The 18,249-nt window shown below is 48.1% G+C and overlaps 2 protein-coding genes across 10 annotated transcripts in view; one reads left to right on the top strand and one right to left on the bottom strand.

The window, feature by feature from the left end:
- The window catches only part of LOC121478685, a 33,052-nt gene extending 17,983 nt beyond the window's left edge, over positions 1-15,069 (bottom strand). The window contains exons 1-4 of the mRNA XM_041733891.1: positions 14,970-15,069; positions 10,575-10,671; positions 9,968-10,292; positions 7,747-7,895 (exon numbers count right to left, since the gene is read on the bottom strand). Of these exons, the coding sequence (XP_041589825.1) occupies positions 7,747-7,895; positions 9,968-10,292; positions 10,575-10,671; positions 14,970-15,069 (671 nt within the window). The remainder of the gene's footprint in view (positions 1-7,746; positions 7,896-9,967; positions 10,293-10,574; positions 10,672-14,969) is intronic.
- Positions 9,274-18,249, top strand: part of PXYLP1 (2-phosphoxylose phosphatase 1) — a 72,432-nt gene continuing 63,456 nt past the window's right edge. For 2 of the 9 annotated variants that reach the window (XM_041734149.1, XM_041734158.1), the window contains exon 1: positions 9,274-9,367. The gene's annotated coding sequence lies outside the window, so the exon portion shown is untranslated. Of the gene's footprint in view, positions 9,368-9,428; positions 9,736-10,336; positions 10,834-11,979; positions 14,845-18,249 lie in introns of those variants that run through there. The other 7 variants (XM_041734154.1, XM_041734151.1, XM_041734157.1 and 4 more) reach the window with 7 other exon arrangements.

Genomic DNA, 18,249 nt, shown 5'->3' on the forward strand with positions numbered 1-18,249 from the left:
TCTGACAGACTCCAACAATACCATTGTTGATAAAACCTCTCAGCAAATTAGAACTAGAAAGGAATATCTTCACCCTGATAAAAGGGGCTGAAAAGCTCACAGATAACATCATACTTAATGGTGAAAGAAAGACTCAAAGATCCTTTAAAATCATAAACATTCTCAGCACTCTTGTTTAGCATTTTACTAGAAGTTTAAATCAGTGCAGTAAGAAAGAGATAAAAGGCATCCAGTTGGAAAGAAAGAAGAACTCTTTATTCACACATGACATTAAGATTTTCCATAGAAAATCTTAAACGGATCTACCAAAAGCTACTAGAACTAATAAATGAGGTTAGCAAGTTCACAGGATACGAGAGCAATATACAAAAATCAATTGTATTTATATGAACTCTACTATCAATGAACAATTGGACTTTTTTTAAAGATTTATTTATTTATTTATGATAGACATAGAGAGAGAGAGAGACAGAGACAGAGACAGAGACAGAGACAGAGACACAGGAGGGAGAAGCAGGCTCCATGCCAGGAGCCTGACATGGGACTCAATCCCAGGACTCCAGGATCGTGCCCTGGGCCAAAGGCAGGCACCAAACCGCTGAGCCACCCAGGGATCCCCACAATTGAACATTTTTAAACAACTCCATTTATAGCAGCATTAAATATATGGGACCACTGGCAGTAGATTCAACAAAAACTGTGTATAACACCTGTACGTTGAAAACAATAAAACATTGTAAGAGAAAGTAAGGAAGACCTAAACAAATATGGTGCACATGTTTCAGAAGACTTCATATTAAGTTCTTCAACCTCCTCAAAATGATCTATACATTTGATGTAATCCCAATCAAATTCCCAGCAAGTGTTTTGTAGAAATTCACAAGCTGATTCTAAAATTTATATGGAAATGGAAAAGATCTAAAACAAAACAATTCTGAAAAAGAAGAACAAAATCAGAGGATTGTGCTACTTAGTATTAAGACTCATTATAGGAATGTGAACTGGTACAGCCACTCTGGAAAACTGTGTGGAGGTTCCTCAAAGAGTTAAAAATAGATCTGCCCTACAACCCAGCAATTGCACTGTTGGGGATTTACCCCAAAGATACAGATACACTGTTGGGGAGACCCCAGATTGAAACGCCGGGACACCTACACCCCAATGTTTATAGCAGCAATGTCCACAATAGCCAAACTGTGGAAGGAGCCTCAGTGTCCATCGAAAGATGAATGGATAAAGAAGATGTGGTTTATGTATACAATGGAATATTACTCAGCCATTAGAAATGACAAATACCCACTATTTGCTTCGATGTGGAGGGACCTGGAGGGTATTGTGTTGAGTGAAATAAGTCAATCGGAAAAGGACAAACATTATATGGTCTCATTCATTTGGGGAATATAAAAATTAGTGAAAGAGAATAAAGGGAAAGGAGAGAAAATGAGTGAAAATATCAGTGAGGGTGACAAAACATGAGAGATACCTAAATCTGGGAAATGAACAAGGGGTAGTGGAAGGGGAAGTGGGTGGGGTGACTGGGTGATGGGCACTGAAGGGGGCACTTGGCAGGATGAGCATTGGGTGTTATGCTATATGTTGGCAAATTGAACTCCAATAAAAAAAAAAAAAAAAAGCTTAGTAACAAAATCAATCAATCAATATAAAAATAAAATTAAAAAATACAACTCATTATAAAGCTATTATATAAGTAAAATCTTGGAAAAAAAAAAAAAAGAAAGAAAGAAAGGGCAGCCTGGGTGGCTCAGTGGTTTAGCGCCACCTTCATCCCAGGGTGTGATCTTGGAGACCCCAGATTGAGTCCCACGTCAGGCTCCCTGCATGGAGCCTGCTTCTCCCTCTGCCTGTGTCTCTGCCTTTCTCTCTCTCTGGGTGTCTCTCATGAATAAATAAGTAAAATCTTAAAAAAAAAACTCCTATAATAAAGACTGTGTGGTACTATCATAAAGATAGATATACAAAATAATGGAACAGAGTATAGAGGTCACAAATAGACAAACATGTATAAAACAATTGATTTTCAACAAAGGTGCCCAGGCAAATCAATAGGGAAAGGATAATGGTTACACATGATGACAATACAATTGGAAATCATATGCAAATTTCAACCTCCACTCTGACCTCACACTCTCTACAAAAATTAACTTGAAATGGATCATAGACCTAAATGTAAGAGGTAAAACTTCTGAAGAAGTTAGGAGAAAATCCTACTGGCACTGGGTTTGGCAAAGATTTCTTAAGGAGAACACAAAAATCAAGAACTAAGAAGTAAAAAATCAACAAATTAAGCTTCATCAAAATAAAAAAATTTTGCCTTTAAAAAACATTGTTATGAAAATTAAAATGCAAACAATAGGCTTGGAAAAAAACAATAGGCTTGGAGAAATTGTTTGCAAAATGTATGTCTGATGAAGACTTGTGTCTAAAATATATAAAGAACAATCATGACCCAATAATAAGACAAACAGCCCAATTAAATAAGTTAAAGGTTAAACAGACACTTCACCAAGGAAGATATACAAATGGCAAAAAAGTAGATGAAAAGATGCTCAACATCTTTAAACACTGGTGAAACGCAAATTTAAACCACAGTGAGATACTACTACAGACCCACCAGAATGGCTAAAATTTCAAGTACTGATCATATGTAGCAAGCATTGGTAAGAATATGGAGCAGCAGGAATTTTGATATACTGCTGGAGAATGTAAAATGATATAAACACTGTAGAAAACAATTTGGCAGTTTCTTTAAAAGTTAAACATGGGGGCACCTGGCTGGCTCAGTAGGTAGAGCATGGGACTCGTGATCTCAGGGTTGTAAGTTCAAGTTCCATGTTGGGTGCAGAGATTACTTAAAAAAAAAAAAAAAAAAAAAGTTAAACATATGCCTACCATATGACCCAGCCACACCATATCTAGACAGTTACCTAAAATCAAAGAAAACCTGTGCCCACTAATACAAGTACCAATACTTGTCCCCAAATGTTTATAGCAGGTTTATTTGTAATAGCCCAAACTGGGAACAATGCAAATGTCCATTGGAAGGTGATCTGATAAACAAATTGTGGTATATCTTTAAAAGGGAATAACATTCAACAAGAAAAAGAACGAATTTTTAATACACACATTAGGACAGCCCTGGTGGCGCAGGGGTTTAACGCCGCCTGCAGCCCAGGGCATGATCCTGGAGACCTTGGATCAAGTCCCACGTCAGGCTCTCTGTACGATGCCTGCTTCTCCCTCTGCCTGTGTCTCTGCCTCTCTCTCTCTGTCTCTATGAATAAATAAATAAAATCTTTGAAAAAAAATACACACATTAGAATGGATGAATGTCAAAATAATTATGCTAAGTAAGTGAAAAAAGCCAGCAACAAAACAAAAAGCATGCATTCTGTGTGGTTTAGTTTACATCAAATTCTAGAAAACGCAAGCTACTCTCTACTGATAGAAAGCAGATGTGTGGTTTGGACGATGGCAATGATGGGGAGAACCACAGTGGGCAAATGTGGGGAATATTTAAACAGGGTATGATTAACAAGAGCTGGAAAAGGTAGATGTAGGGATGAGGGAGAGAGGGATGCCTCCCAATCTCTAGTTTTCACACTAGGAAAAGTGGCTGATGTGTTATTCCCTAGACAGGAAACACCAGGTTGAACATCAGACAAAGTTTTCCCTTTTAACATGGTGGAGTTTGTGGGACACCTGGGTGGCTCAGTGGTTGAGCATCTGCCTTCAGCTCAGGGCGTGATTCCTGAGTTCCGGGATGGAGTCCCACATCAGGCTCCCTGTGAGGAGCCTGCTTCTCCCTCTCTGTGTGTCTCTCATGAATAAATGAATAAAATCTTTAAAAAAAAAACATGGTGGAGTTTGTGGAGATTCAGGTGGAATCACTGAACAAATATTGGATGTTCTTGTCTGTTGCTCAGCAGAGAATCCTGGGCTGGAGGCAAAGAATCTCAGAACCCAAGTCAACTCAGCCAGTGTTAAAAAATATAAGTAACCTGAGTATGTTGAGAGAGAGTATGGGTGACCCCAACTGGCTTTGGAATGCAATTTCCAAAAAAAAAAATCAAACTGAAGATAAACTTTTTCATCTCCTCTCTCAATAATATTGAGATGTCTTGTTTTCTTTTCATTCAGTGCTTTAAGACATATCTATGGAGCAAAATAAAACAAAACAAAACAAAACAACCCACCTGAAGGACCCTGAAATGTTCAGGAAGCCTTGATTCTAGTTCCAGATCTCCCCTTTTCTCACCATGATTTTGGACAAGCTGACTGTTCTTAGTCCCTTGTTCTTTGGGCACAGAATTCTCCATTGGCAATGACTTTCTTTCGACATTTTTTTTTCTTAATTTGAGAGACAGAGCATGCACTGTGGGGTGGGGGGGTGGTGTGGGGAGGAGCAGAGGAGAAGAGAGAGAGAGAGGTACAGAATCTCCAGCTGTGAGCACAGAACCTGATCTGAGGCTCCATCCCACGACCCTAAGATTATGACCCCAAGCCCTGAGCCAAAACCAAGAGTTGGTCAGCTGACTGAGCCACCCAGGCACCCCTCTTTTGGCATTTTATTTATTATTTTTAAGATTTTATTTATTTATGTGAGACAGACAGAAAGAGAGCAGGAGCAGGGGGCAGGGAGAAAGAGAAGCAGGCTCCCCACTGAGCAGGGAGCCCAACGTGGGACTCGATCCCAGGACCCAGGATCACGAGCGGAGGACAGATGCTCAACTCACTGAGCCACCCAGGTGCCCCTCTTTCGGCATTTTAAGGCTGTTTCCTAGCTTCCATCTTTTCTGTTTTGGGTCCTCACTGGAAGTCTGGGGTGTTACATGGTCCCACCTCTCAGGAACACGAACCCCATGAGACCATAGAAAGCTTCACCAGGCTCCTTTCTCTTGTCCCCTGATTGGCTTCTAACTGAGAGGGAGGGACTCTTGGTCCATTCATCCATTCATCCAATTTTTTTTTTTTTGACAGAGAGGGAGAGCACAAGCAGGGGGAGGGGGAGACAGAGGGAGAAAGCGAGAAGCAGGCTCCCTGCTGAGCAGTGAGCCAGATGCAGGGCTCCACCCCAGGACCCCAGGATCATGACCTGAGCAGATGCTTAACCAACTGAGCCACCCAGGCGCCCCCATTCATCCAATTTTTATGAAATATGTGCCAGGCACTGGCAGATTAAATAGATTGCCAGAATCTTTGTTGTCCCTTTACGATTTATAAATGACATTCATGTGAGTTCATCTAGTGCTTGTTTGTTTCCTTTTTTTTCTTAGAAACATCTTTCAGTTGAGCTCAGCATTTAGAAGACAAAAATGAGTATTTAGATCTATGATTCAACAAATTACTTCAGTTCTTTGTGATCTTTTTTGGCGCTAGGTCAGGTTCAGAGCCATCTCTTATTTTTAGTTAACGTGGTTATTTTGTGCTCTGTTCGTCCAGATTTGCCTTTCTAATTAAATTTCACCCAGATAGATGGTCAAATGGATTTGCCCTCCCTAGCTGCTCTCAGGAGGGGAAGGGGTTTATATAATAAGCCTGCGGCAGGGAGAAGGGATTGCAGCGGTAAAATGAATCATGCATACATAAATAATAGAGAACAGACCACCCTGAAGCTGAGAAGCTCTCACTGCATTTTTTTTTTTTTTAAATATGCAAGTGTTAGGGAGAGTACAACACTTTTGCAAGAACCTCTGAAATGACCTTTAGCCTTTTGTAAGATATTTATCTCCTGAGGCCCGGTGTTGTCAGCAGCGAGGTAGAAGCTTGCATCTGACAATCTCCTCTCTCGGTCACCTAGTATGATATTCTGTGCTAGAGTCATCGACAGAAATATATTATGGGTATTTTTTATTTCCATGTTTATTTTTGCATCCTGTGTATTTTTCCAAGTTTCTACGGTGAACGGGCAGTCCTTTAATCATCAGAGAACCGAAACCTATGATAAATGGAATTTAAACATAATATTTGTAACCTAGATACGGTGGTGAGCACAAGGGAAGTATTTTGTATGGATGTATAATTCTGTTGGAAGGCAGGATTGCAGGCAGCAGACCTTTGGAACTTAGGACCTGGTGTAAATAAACCACCCACCCCCTCCTCTGGTATTGTTAGCTTATCTCAGCTTCTGTCCTAGACTACTTGCCTTCCCCTGTAGTTAAGTTCCCTTAAGGGTGAGGCAGCAGCCCACTGTTTCTCTAAGGCTTCAGTGCAAGACAAAGGCGGCTGGACAAATATTTGTTCAATTTTTGCTTAATGAATTGAAACTGAACTAAAGATGGGCACCTGCTCCTGGCTGCTCTTGGTCTGGGCAGGGATTGCGTGTGTGAAATGGCAGCAAATGTCAGCAGAATATTCATTCAGCAAATGGCAGCTGCCTAGCAGAATATTCATAACTTGGGGGAGCCTGAGACTGTTTTTATAAGATGGATGGGTTCAGCTTTCACTGAATTTGGATAGTTTCCCTGCGGGCCAAGACGTATGGGGAAAGGACAAAGGAACAGACTGGGGAAAAAAAAGGGGGGGGGACCAAAGTTGTGAACCAATGGCATCACACATTTTCATCTCTACTCTGTTTTACACTCTTCACTGGGCATCACTTGCTCCTCTATCAGATAAATAACGACAGTTATTTATCAGTTCCTATTCTGTGGGAACCCACGTGCCAGGCACTGTGCTATGGGTTTGTAGTACTCAGGACTTTTTGCTTGCAAGTGACAGAAAATCTAATTCTAACTTGTTGGGGGGATGTGGGGGATTTATTAGACAATGTAATTGAAAAAATCCAGGTCCTGGTTTCAGGCACGACAGAAAGCTGCCTCTCAATTCTGCTTCCCTCTCTGTCAGCTACAATCTCTGGTACAGCTTTCCCAGGTGCTGGCCAGATGACCACTGGTTGCTTTAAGCCGATGACATCCTGCCCTCTCAGCAACCACAAAGGGAAGAGGTTGAATGGGAATAATGGTCTTGAGATTATTTCCTCATATATTTTTTTCCCATAGGAATCTTTTCTTTTTCTTTCTCTACAGCCCTTCTTCCATAAAGCTCAGCCATGAGGTGTTGCTGTCCTAGAAGCAGGGCAGCATGGGTACCACTCAGAACTAAAGTCCACAGGCAGGAGGAAGGGGATACCTCCTCCAGAATGGAAGGTGGCATGGAAGTCCTCAGGGAATAGGCAATGTGAGGAAAGAGACTGAAGGTGATGAGTCTGCCCAAGTTCCCTGAGGGGCCTGAGGCCACCTCTGTGCCAAGTCTTGATCTAGGAAGAGGTACGGTACGACAACAGAAATCCTAGGGTGCCTGGGTGGCTGGCTCAGTGGTTGAGCATCTGCCTTTGGCTCAGGTCATGATCCTGGGTCTTGGGATTGAGTCCCGCAGCAGGCTCCCTGCCTATGTCTCTGCCTCTCTCTCTGTGTCTCCCATTATTAAATGAATAAAACCTTTAAAAAAACAAAAAGAAAGAAAGAAAAGAAAAAGAAATCCCAGCAGGTTAAGGAGAAAGATGAAAGCAGAGAGACCCTGTGCCTACTTCCTCTTTGGAACTCTGCCCCAGAATGCCATATGCCAAAGTGAAGTGGTGGTGCATCATATTTCACGGAAATGGCTCCCGATCACCATCAGGATCTGTCACCTTTGCCCCCCTGTGGCGGAGAAGGGATCCAGGAGCACCCACATATTCCTTGTGGGGGACAAGAAGGCAGCTGAGAGACAGAGAGGAAACCAACCTACCTTGAGGTCACGGTGGCTGGGAGAACAGGAGGGACAGGTGGCCCAGTCCTGCTGATGAGAGCGGCCTGGTGGGATGGTTGACAAAGAGAAGCTCTTTCTCTGCTGGACTTGTTGCTGTGAGGTTGTGAGCCTGCATCTGCTGGGGTCCCCTGCAGAAGGAAGCAAAGCTGAGAGATGGAGACTCTCTGGATTCTTCAGTGTCTAGAACTAAATCCAGACCCGAGGCAGCAGTGCCTGGGCTTTTCATTTACGTAAGCCAACCAATTCTTTTTGTCTATTTGTTTAAGGAAGTGGGAATTGCACTGTCTGTCATTCACAGCAGAAAGTGCTCTTAATCCATGTGAGTGGAGGGAGACAAGCGCCAGCAAAGGAGCGGGGTCGGGAATCGGTGTGAGGACAGTCAGAGGGAGGAGTGCTGGGTGTTATGGGTGGACTGAGAACCAGGTGAGTCGGGGGTGATGCTCCAGGCTCAGCGAAAAGATGTTTGTCATGAGAGATACGGGGCCCTGGCTTCATGAATGGAAGGGGTTGCGTGCCAGTCGGGGCAGGAAGGAGTCAGGATGGCAGGGGGGGGGGGTCACAGGAATGAGGTGAGAAGGGCAGCCTAGCAGAGTCTGGAAGCAAACACCCAGTGGACCGTGAGCCTTGGGGGGAGGAAGGCATCCTGGATGGGCTGGGGAGTGATGACACCACATGGGGCAGATGGGGTTGGGAGTGGGAGCAGAAGGCTCTGGCGTGGGAAATTCTGAGCAGTTCTAAACAGAAAAGCAGAGAACCGGCAGAAACACGGATAAAATATCTGGGTGTGCTACAGTGCAGGAGCCATCACCACGCGGGTGCAGGGAGAGGCCAAACGAGGAGCTGCCCCAGAAAGGGCTTCTTGAAAGGGAAGAGGAGTGAAACCCTCACAGTGTGTTTGTCCTGGGCCAGCTGTGCGAGGACACGGGGTCACAGGCACCAAGGCCCCACAGGCATAGTTGGTGAGATCATCTCCCACAGAGAACACGTTAGTCCTTCCCACCAGCTGGAATCCAGCACTGGACAGAAAGGAGCCCGCCGGGCTGGATCGCGTCGGGGTCGGCTGCCCCGGGCGCCTGCAGGTCTACGGTTGGCGGGGCCGGATGTGGTCGGTGCCGGAAGGGAGACGCGAGGAAGGCGGGGGGGGGCAGGAATCGTGACAGTTCGGGTGCACGGTCGGGCCCCCCCGCGGCCGGCCGCCGAGGACGCGGGCGCAGGCCGGCCCGTGCGCGCGCGCAGCCCCCGAGGCCAAGTGCGGCTGCGGGAGGCGCGCGCGGCCCACGCGCCCGGGACGCCCCGGACCCGGCCTCGGCCCCGCGGGCGCTCCGTGGGCCGGCTCGGGCTCCCGGGGCAGCGTCCGCCCCGCAAACCCTCCCGCGCCCTCCTCCGGGCGGGTCGGCCCCGCATCGCCGCCTCCGGGGCGGAGCTCGAGGGCGCCCGGCGGGGCGCGGGGCGGCGCGGGCCGGCAGGGGGCGCTGCGGCTTGCGGTGCGGCCGGGCGGTCGGGGCGCGCCGCCCTCGCCTCCCCCCGCACCGGGCCGAGCGGGCGGCGGGCGCGCAGCGGCGGAGCGGGGCCCGGAGCCGGGCCGGGGCCATGGAGGAAGGTGAGTGGGGGGCGGAGGCTCGCGGCGGGCAGGCGGCGCGGGGCCCGGGGCCCGGGGGTGGGAGAGTAGCGCGGGGGGCGGGGCGGCTCCGAACCCCGCAGCCGAGCGCCCCCTCCACGCCCGCTCCCGCCGCAGACCCCGGCCCCCGGCTCGCGCCTTCTCCCCCCGCCGACTCCGCGCAGCCCCGCGTCTCCGAGCCTCTGCAGCCCCGTCACCATCCCGACGACCCGGGAGCCCTCGCCCCCCCCCCCCGCCGGCTCCAGCCCCTGCCCCGCCCCCGCCCGCCCCTGCCCTGCGGCCCCGCGCGCTCCTGCGCCTCCTTCCAGCCCGAGCTCCAGCTCCGGGATCCCCGACCCCGCGGCCTCCAGGTGAGAGGGCGGCGGCCCCCCCGCTGCCAGCGCCCCGCGCCGCAGGGAGTCCGGGGACCGCGCGGGCTGCGGTGCCGGGTGCCCGGGTGACCCCGCGGGGCTCAGCCCCCCCCCCCCTCCGCGGCGTTGCTTCTGCTCGCGCGTCGCGGTCTTCGTCTTTGTCACACGCACGGACGCGGAATTGGCCTGAGCAGGTGCTTTCTTTGTGGCAGCAGCGGGCTTTCGTGTGTACCTGTGGCGGCTCAGAGGACGAGCGGTGCGGGAGGACGCGGAGCCCGGTGTTCCCGCCCCGCCGCGCGGCCCCGCCAGGCCCCTCCCCGCGGCGGCCGGGCCTTCCCGGGCTCGCAGGGGGCTTCTCTGTAGGCCCTCCAGGAGACGGGGGTGTGGGCTTCGGGCGGCACGCACGGGAGGGTGGGGCGCATGGCCGGCGGGGCCCCAGAAGGGCTTCGCAACTTGGGGACCTCGGTCGCTTTTTGCAGAGCGCGCCCCCCCCCCCTCGCCCCGGGTGAACCCGAGTGCAAAGCCGTGCACGGCCCAGCCTTGTAAACGTGACCTGACTGCAAACGGGGAGCTGGGCAACTGCTCCTCCTCCTTACCTATAGGTGCTGTCTGGACATCTGTGCGAAGAGAGGTTAAAGCAGATGGTTTGAGAAGCCTCGGGTTCCCCAGAGAGAGGTGGAGATGTAAGGGTCACGGCCTGAAAGCCAGCGCCTGAATCTGCCCCGGCCCTTCTCCTGGCTTCCATTAAGTCTTGGCTTAAATTAATTGCGTGTTTCAGAGAAAGGACGCGTGGGGGATACTTGGCTTCCAGGATTAACTCCCGGCCAGGCCGCCCTCACTAATGCCCCGGAGGCTGCTGCGGTGGGGCACCTTGGCCTCTTGCAGCCCAGCACTCGGAGCGTTTGTGAAGCTGCAGGATCAGTGACTTTTTTGTTCCTATTGATTAGCCCGAAGAGGAATCGGCTCAGTATTCTTTCAGCGTTGAAGAGTGAATTAATAAGTCGTTAGCCCAAGGTCGTCCGGGGGCACAGTGGGCTCCCTCTGAGTGCCCAGAGACTGCTGCGGGCATCTGCTCTGTCCTCATCGTACTGCTGGGTGGTGAGTTGTTGACTGCCCGCTGCCCCACTGGCCAGGAGTGCCTTCAGGCTGGAGCCGTCTCTGTCAGCACCCAGCCTGGCACCCTTTAAGTGATAAGTACTAGTGTTGAGGGAAAAAAATGGATCCCCCTCTTGAATCTAGTCCAAGTCCATGACTTACATTTTTTTCCATTGTGCTGCTCTGTTTTCAAAACATTATCCTTGAATTGATCGATTGTTTTTAAAGTACGGAATGTCACTGGAGACAAACTCTTTTTTTATTTTTATTTATTTATTTATTTATTTATTTGAGAGAGAGAAGAAGGGAGAGAAACTCATTTTCATGCCTATTTGGGGCAGAGAGCTCAGTTAATGGGTCAGGCTCTGGTAGGTGTGTCTCTAACCTCATTGGGAACTCCATGAAGGAAATGAATTGTCCTTATCCTAGAATTGGGGTGAGGAAGTGGTGGGCACTCTGGTGACCTAAGGCTGTTTGCTGAGTGAATGAGGCCTGCAGAGCTTGACCTATAAGACCCTCTGAGCTGTGGCCTAAGCCACACCCCCTTAAGGCATCCCTCATCCCTGTCTCTGATGGGAGGAAGCACTCAGGGAGACCAGGTGTCACTTGCAGAGCCCTGCCGGTTGCTTCAGATTGCACCATCCTCAGTCCAGTGGTTGCTGTCCACTCCAGAGAACTTTCCCATGGAGAGCTAAGAGTACCACTTCTCATTGCTGGCAATATTGTTTGCAGCTCTGGGGGTGTGGGGGGGGGGAGAGGAGAGGCTGGTGTTCTACGATGACGTTTCTGTATGTCAGAGGTGGTTGTGACCCACTGACAGATTGAGCAAAGTCCAGCTTTTCAGCCTCTGTCAAAGGCCAGCCCAGGGGAGTGCAACCAGAGGCTGACGGAGTGGGAGTGCCTCATGCCATCTTTTTTGGGGAATCCAGGAAGGGCTGGCGTTCAGAGTGTTCCTTGGATGTGAGAACCTGTACTGCCCACAGGTTTGGGGTTGTCAAGGGCTTATCTTTCTTACCCAGACTGTCTCTGTCTCTGGGTCTGGCTCTTACCCAGAATTCCCGCTGCTGGTGAAAATCTGTTTTCTAGAAGAGGTTTAATTAATGCCTGCAGTTTGTGAGTGAGACAGAGAGGGAGAGGGTGAGGAGGGTGGTGGTGCCTGCTATTTCAAGGTGGGTAGGGAAAAGGATGGGAGGCTATCCAGGGTCCTGGAAGAACAGAAGGGTCAAGGCTTTTGGTTGGTGGATAAGGACAGGTGCCCACATTCTGGTAGATGAGTGACCATCAGAAGCAGAGTCACTGAGATGGGAAGAATAGCCACCACAGTAATCTGAAATATGGTTTCCTGGGCCCACTGTTCTGGTTTCTAGAAGGCGCTGGCCTTAGCAAAGTGGGAGAGCCCAGGTTTTGTTTTGTTTTTTTTTTTTTTTAGAGCCCAGGTTTTGAAGGGAGGGCTGTGCCCCTTTGGAAATGGCTTGAGTGGTGTTGGTCTGGGGTTTGGCTCTGGGGAGTCACCTCATACCTGAGATGCTGAGGGGGGAGCAGAGAGGAGTGGAAAAGGATAAACAGCTGGCAGGGTCTGTGCACTCTTATATGGGGGGTGAAGAAGAGGTGACAGCTGCCTTCTGATAGGATGGTGCTTTTTGACAGAAGCAGCCTTCCAGGGACCTTTCTTGAACTTGCTGGGTAGCCTGACAGATGGATTAGGGCCTGCTGAAGCCCCTCAGCCTTGCAGATCCTGCCAGGCAGCCACGAGGAGGCACCTGTGGACCAGGAATGACTCACAGAGTGCCCTGAGTTCAGAAGGCAGGAGGGTCAGGATTATCTAACTGAGCCACAGACTCCAGCCTGCTCGCCTCCACCCCCAGAACCGGGAGGCTGCTCTGAGCGTTATTGGGCCTTGGCTGGGGAGACCCCTGGCTTTTGGAAAGGAATGGTTCAGTCGGTAATGAAGAGAGGAGCAGTCCCAGGAGCATGGAGGGAAGAGACATGATTAAAAAGATAAAATGACTGAAAAATGAACTTGGAGGAGCTTGGTGGAGTCATTCCTGCATCCAGGAGGCAGCCTTTCCCACATGCTCTTGGCTGGCTCATCCATGTACGCTCCCTCCTCCACCCTGGGCCCGGTCTCTTCTTCCTGCACGACACACAGCACTGGAACTGCCTCTGTGCTGGGGTGGAAAGAGAATTTGGGGAACTCAACAGTAGGAACTTAAAAATTCTATTTGCCCAGTCACTTCCCCAACTTATACATTCATGTTTGCATGTTAGGGGGCATCCTTGGTCATGTGCTTACCACTCTGTGCCTCTGTGTATAACTGACTTCCTTAGAGAGAGCTGGAATCAAGAGCGTGGATACCAGAGCTTTAAAAAATAAACTAAAAAAAATAAAATTAAAAAAATAAAATTAAAAAAAAAAAAAACCGAAGATGAACATTATTGCACCTGGTTTTGACACCCCCCCCACACACACTCCCTTCCTCTCTGCTCATTTGTGGTTAGAGTCATAATTTACACCAAATTTACAAATAGTTTGAATACTATCCATCCTACCCCTCAATTAGAAGGAGACATGTGTCTTTCCAACTAACAAAACCACAATTTACTTTCCTAGACCTCCCTCATTCTTGGATCCAGTACCAAACATTAGGCCTTCAGAGATACAGCCGTATCATTTTGAGCTTTTAAATTATAAAAGAAAATGAAGCTCTTGCTCTTGCTTGCTAATTTTGTCATCTAATATAGGAAAATCTGAAGTTAGAATAAAGCATTTACCGCCTTGTTAACTCTTTTATCCTTCTCAAATGAAAGAAGCAGTTGGATTAAGGTGGAGGAATGCTATTATAGTAGAGATGTCTGGAAGCTCAAAAATAATAATGGAGGGACACCATCTTATAAAAATAAGTTACTGACTTTTAAACTTTGTTATTAAAGTGTGCAGAGATATAAATAGGAACCTCCACAGAAGTATAGACAAGTATGAAATTCTGGTGAGTATAGATATTTTAAACAGTCATTTTGTTAAAATTTATTAATGTGATCAAACATGCTTATGCAGTACCTTACCATATAAATGGGCGACTGAGTCCATGATCTCCTTCAATCCTTCCAGCAAGTCTGGGGTCTTAGAGATGGGAACAGGGGACCACCGAGAGTTTCAGAGGCTTCTAGAGCTCAACTCTTGAGCAGGGAAATACTATGTAAACCTAGATATTCCTGCTGCAGTTGCTTGATAACCAAATGTGGCTACATAGTTATTTGAAAATTATAGGTAGTCTCCTGCTTAGGGGGTGAAAGTAGGCTTTCTTTAAAATGTTCTACAGGTCAAAGAGACAAAAACAACGTATGATTAGCACCACCAGAAACTTCCTGGAAGGATTTCTCAGGGTTTGAGGATTTCAGAGGTTCTCCCTAGTGATGACTTCCTAATACTGGAGTACCTGAGTCTGTATATTCACACTAGTGCAGGAGTGGAGAGTGTAGACTCTTCACTCTGAAGCCAGGCTAGCTTTGAATCCTGGATCTGCCATTGCCGGCCCTGTACACTTGGGCAAGTTATTTAAGCTCTCTGTGCCTCGGTTTCTTCATTTGTAAAATTGAGACGATGATGATGAAAATTGAGAGGCTAGTGTTGTAAGGCTGAAGTGAGATATCTTGATGAGGACTTAGAACGGTGCCTAGCACACGGTCGGCTTTAAAAATATTCGCTGTTGTTACAATTCCTTAAAAATCTGTTTATGGTGCCAGCCAGCTGCACTGAGTTGATGGATATAGGAGAATGGACAAGACACACCTAGTTTCTGTCCCCCTGGAACAGAGGACACTATATTCAAGTTCACAGTGAAGGACATGAAGTGTAGTACAGGCATTTCCCAGGCATTCACCTGGCTCTTGGCCACGTACTGTGGTCATGAGAGCCTAGAGCAGGCCTATAAAGGGTTGACTATGGCAGGTGGGGGAGCTGATGATCTTCAGCAGGTACACACTGGTGTAACTTGGCCTTGCCAGCTGTTCAAGGTAGGCACGCAGTTGATTGGTCTATGTCTGACACATGCTGATTATTAATCTTTTCACTATAACTCTTGGCCTCAGGTTGGTAGTGGGAAGTGTGATAAGAGACCATAAACTCAGTATTTACTCACCTGATTTGCCAGCACTGTTCTTGGTCCTGGTGGACAGCATATTGCCTTGGCCACAGCTCTGGACTGGTCTTTCAGCAGCCCTAGAAGCCTGCAATACCATGAGGGACCCGTTTCTGAGTGCAACTCAGCAACTCAGAAAAATGGCACAGCTGTTCCTCAGGGTGGGTAGGGGACTTGTCAGAGGCAGGTGGCCAGACGACTATGCTTCTCCTGTCTGCCATAGCCAGAATCGTGAAGATCTCTGGGAAACTGTGTTGATAGGCTTGTTTTTTGTTGTTGTTGTTGTTGCTTAAGTTTTTATTTATTTGAGAGAGAGAGAGAGAGAGAACAAGAGCACAGAAGAAGGGGGAGGGGCAGAAGGGGAGAGAGAGGCAGAAGCAGACTCCCTACTGAGCATAGAGCCTGATATGGGGCTTGATCCCAGAACCCTGAGATCATGACCTGAGCTGAAGACAGATGCTTAACCAGCTGAGCCACCCAGGTGCCCCAATAGGCTTTGGGTTTAATAACTGGTTCTGGAGAAGAGAGGTCCCTCACTTGCTCTGTGTGTCTTACAAAGGAACTCCCACTGGAAGCCTGCCCGACTAGCCCCAGCCATCAGGGCCTGGCAAGGTGCTCTAGCCGTGGGCCTTGGATTAGAGAGCCTGGGATTGCCGCCTAAGAAACGTGAGCCCCTCTGCCTGGTGTGAGTGTGGTTGGTACACCCTTGGCTCTGCACTGGAGCTCTTATGTGAATAAGTTGGCAGTCAGACTGGAAACCTGACAGCTCTCTTAATGAGGAGCCTGCTTATTTGTATTCATTTTTAAACTACTGGAATTTGAAGTAAATGAGGTTTTGTCATGTTATTATTTTTTTAATACTTGCCCCATGCTTGGAAAATAAAAACAGAGCAAATAATGTCATTCATTTTTGAAAACCATTTGTTTGTATGTTGGCAGAACTGAGTTAAACAGAGTGCTCTGACTTTTCTGGTCTTGGTAGCCTCTTGATTTCCCAGATGGGGTCATCTTTTGTCGCCAATTTGTCTGTCTCCATCACAATTCCTAATGGAAACGCAGACCCAGAAATCAGAGCCTGGACATTTATGGTTGAAGGTCATGGCATAGACAGTTGATTTTATTTTGGCTCTTGTCTTCGAGGTGAAAAATGACCATGTCTTTTTCGAGAAAGAAGGTGTATTTGAGGAGATGACTAACATTCAGCAGGCAGGAGGATGTCGGCAAGGCTGCCTGGTTCATCTAATTTACAGCATTTCTATGTTAGTGGCATATGATTTTTTTATTTCCTCCTCTGTTGCATCTTGCTCTAAGGACTGCTGATTTGGGCAGCCTGGGTGGCTCAGCGGTTTAGTACCGCCCTCAGCCCCGGGTGTGATCCTGGAGATCCGGGATCGAGTCCCATGCTCCCTGCATGGAGCCTGCTTCTCCCTTTGCCTGTATTTCTGCCTCTCTCTCTCTCTCTCTCTCTCTCTGTCTCTCATGAATAAATAAATAAAATCTTTTTTTTTTTAAAAAAAAGACTGCTGATTATCTTGGAACAGCTGCATTAATTGATGCAACATATAGTAACAATTCCACATACAGTAAATAATTGCAGTTGGCCTGGTTGAGCATAGTGTGTTCTTCTTACTTGCTTTTTAGCTTGGGGAGTGTTTTCTCTGTGTGCTGAATGCCAGAAAGGGAGTTGGGAACTCGTTGCTCCAATGCCCACCTGCCACTCAACCCTCACACTCCCCTGGGACACTGTGTGCCCTGACGGCATCTGCTGCCACTGTGTGTGGGTTGTCTGCTTGTGGACCTGTCTCCCCAGGTGCTAGGGAGCTCCTGGAGGCCAGGGGCCACATCCAGCTTGTCTCTGACTCTTCCGCCCTTAGCACAGGGACTGGCATGAAATAGGCCTCAGTAAAGGCTGGGTGAATGAATGAATGGGTGGTTGCAAAGCAATCAGGTTTGCTTTTGACTGCAAGTAACAGAAATCCCTGCTTTAGTGGCTAAAGCAAATAATGGCTTATTTTTTTCCTATAACATGATGTCCAAAGGTAGGTGGTTGCTAGTTTTAGTTTCAACAGCTGTCTGTCTGGACTGATACTTCTATTGTTTTCTTGGCCTGTCCTTCACAGTGGCAAGATGATTGTGGCAGAAAGCAGGTACCAACAGCATCAATACCTCTTATCAGGAAAGCAGACATTTTCCCCAAAACCTCTAGCAGACTTCCCCTGACTGTTCATGTGTCATATGACCACTCTCAGTTTAAAGGGTCATGTGAGTGTTTAGCGGGGCACATTGCTGCCAAGAATAGTTAGGTGGGCGCACTGCTAAACAAACAACCCAGATATGCTTAAAGACCCAAATAAGATAGTGTCTACTTTTTGGTCACACAAAATCCAAAATGGCTATTCCTAATCTGTGGGGAGTAGACCTCCAAGAGGTGATTAAGGGACCCAAACTCTTAAGACTGCCATGCTTGTTTACATCAATCAGAAGAGGAAGGAGCATGGAGGATGGTGTGTGGGAGAATTTTATGGGCCAGGCTTGGAGGTGGTGACTTAATTCCACTGACATTCCACTGGTGGGGGCTCAGACACACGGCCACACCTCCTGCAAGAGAGGCTGGAGCACGTGATCTGGTGCCTAGGAGGAAGAGGAGTTGAGTTTCATGATTAGCCGATAATCTCTGCCACACCGCCCCGCCCCCCATCAGAATTCTCTTAGCAAGGGAGAAGGAATGAATAATGAGGGACAACTCGGGGTGTCTGTCTTACAAGGAAATATTGTGTTAAGAAGGCTCTGGCCTTGTCTTAGATCCCGGATTATCTGTCTTAAATCCCTGCTTCTATTCCTACCTTTGGGGACTAGGCCAGCAGGACAGTAGCAGGTCCTCATGATCCCTGTTTCTTGACCCAGGACACATTCTTAACAGCTTTATGGGAATGAGTCATCACTGATCCCCCTCAGCCATTGAAGATTACCCCAGGAGAAACGGCCTTTGGCACCCCTAGGCCAGAGGAGCTCCAAGCCCATGAGAGCTCCTTGCCTGTGAGCCTTTCAAGTGCCTCCACTCATCTAGCCTTCCAAAGTTTTCCTTCCCCTTCAGCCTGCACCCAGCCCACATCCGGAAAGGAGGAGAGGATAGAGCAAAGAGTGACCTCTGCCTCCCACTTCAATGATTTGAGAAATATTTCCCCAACCACTTCCTGCTATTTTTTTCTCAGTAAGCATTGACAAATGATCCATTGATCTGCTGGGTTTTAGTGTTCTTGTTCAGTTTGTTGTAGGCTTT

Source organism: Vulpes lagopus, chromosome 19 (assembly GCF_018345385.1).
Source record: "Vulpes lagopus strain Blue_001 chromosome 19, ASM1834538v1, whole genome shotgun sequence".
NCBI lineage: Eukaryota > Metazoa > Chordata > Mammalia > Carnivora > Canidae > Vulpes > Vulpes lagopus.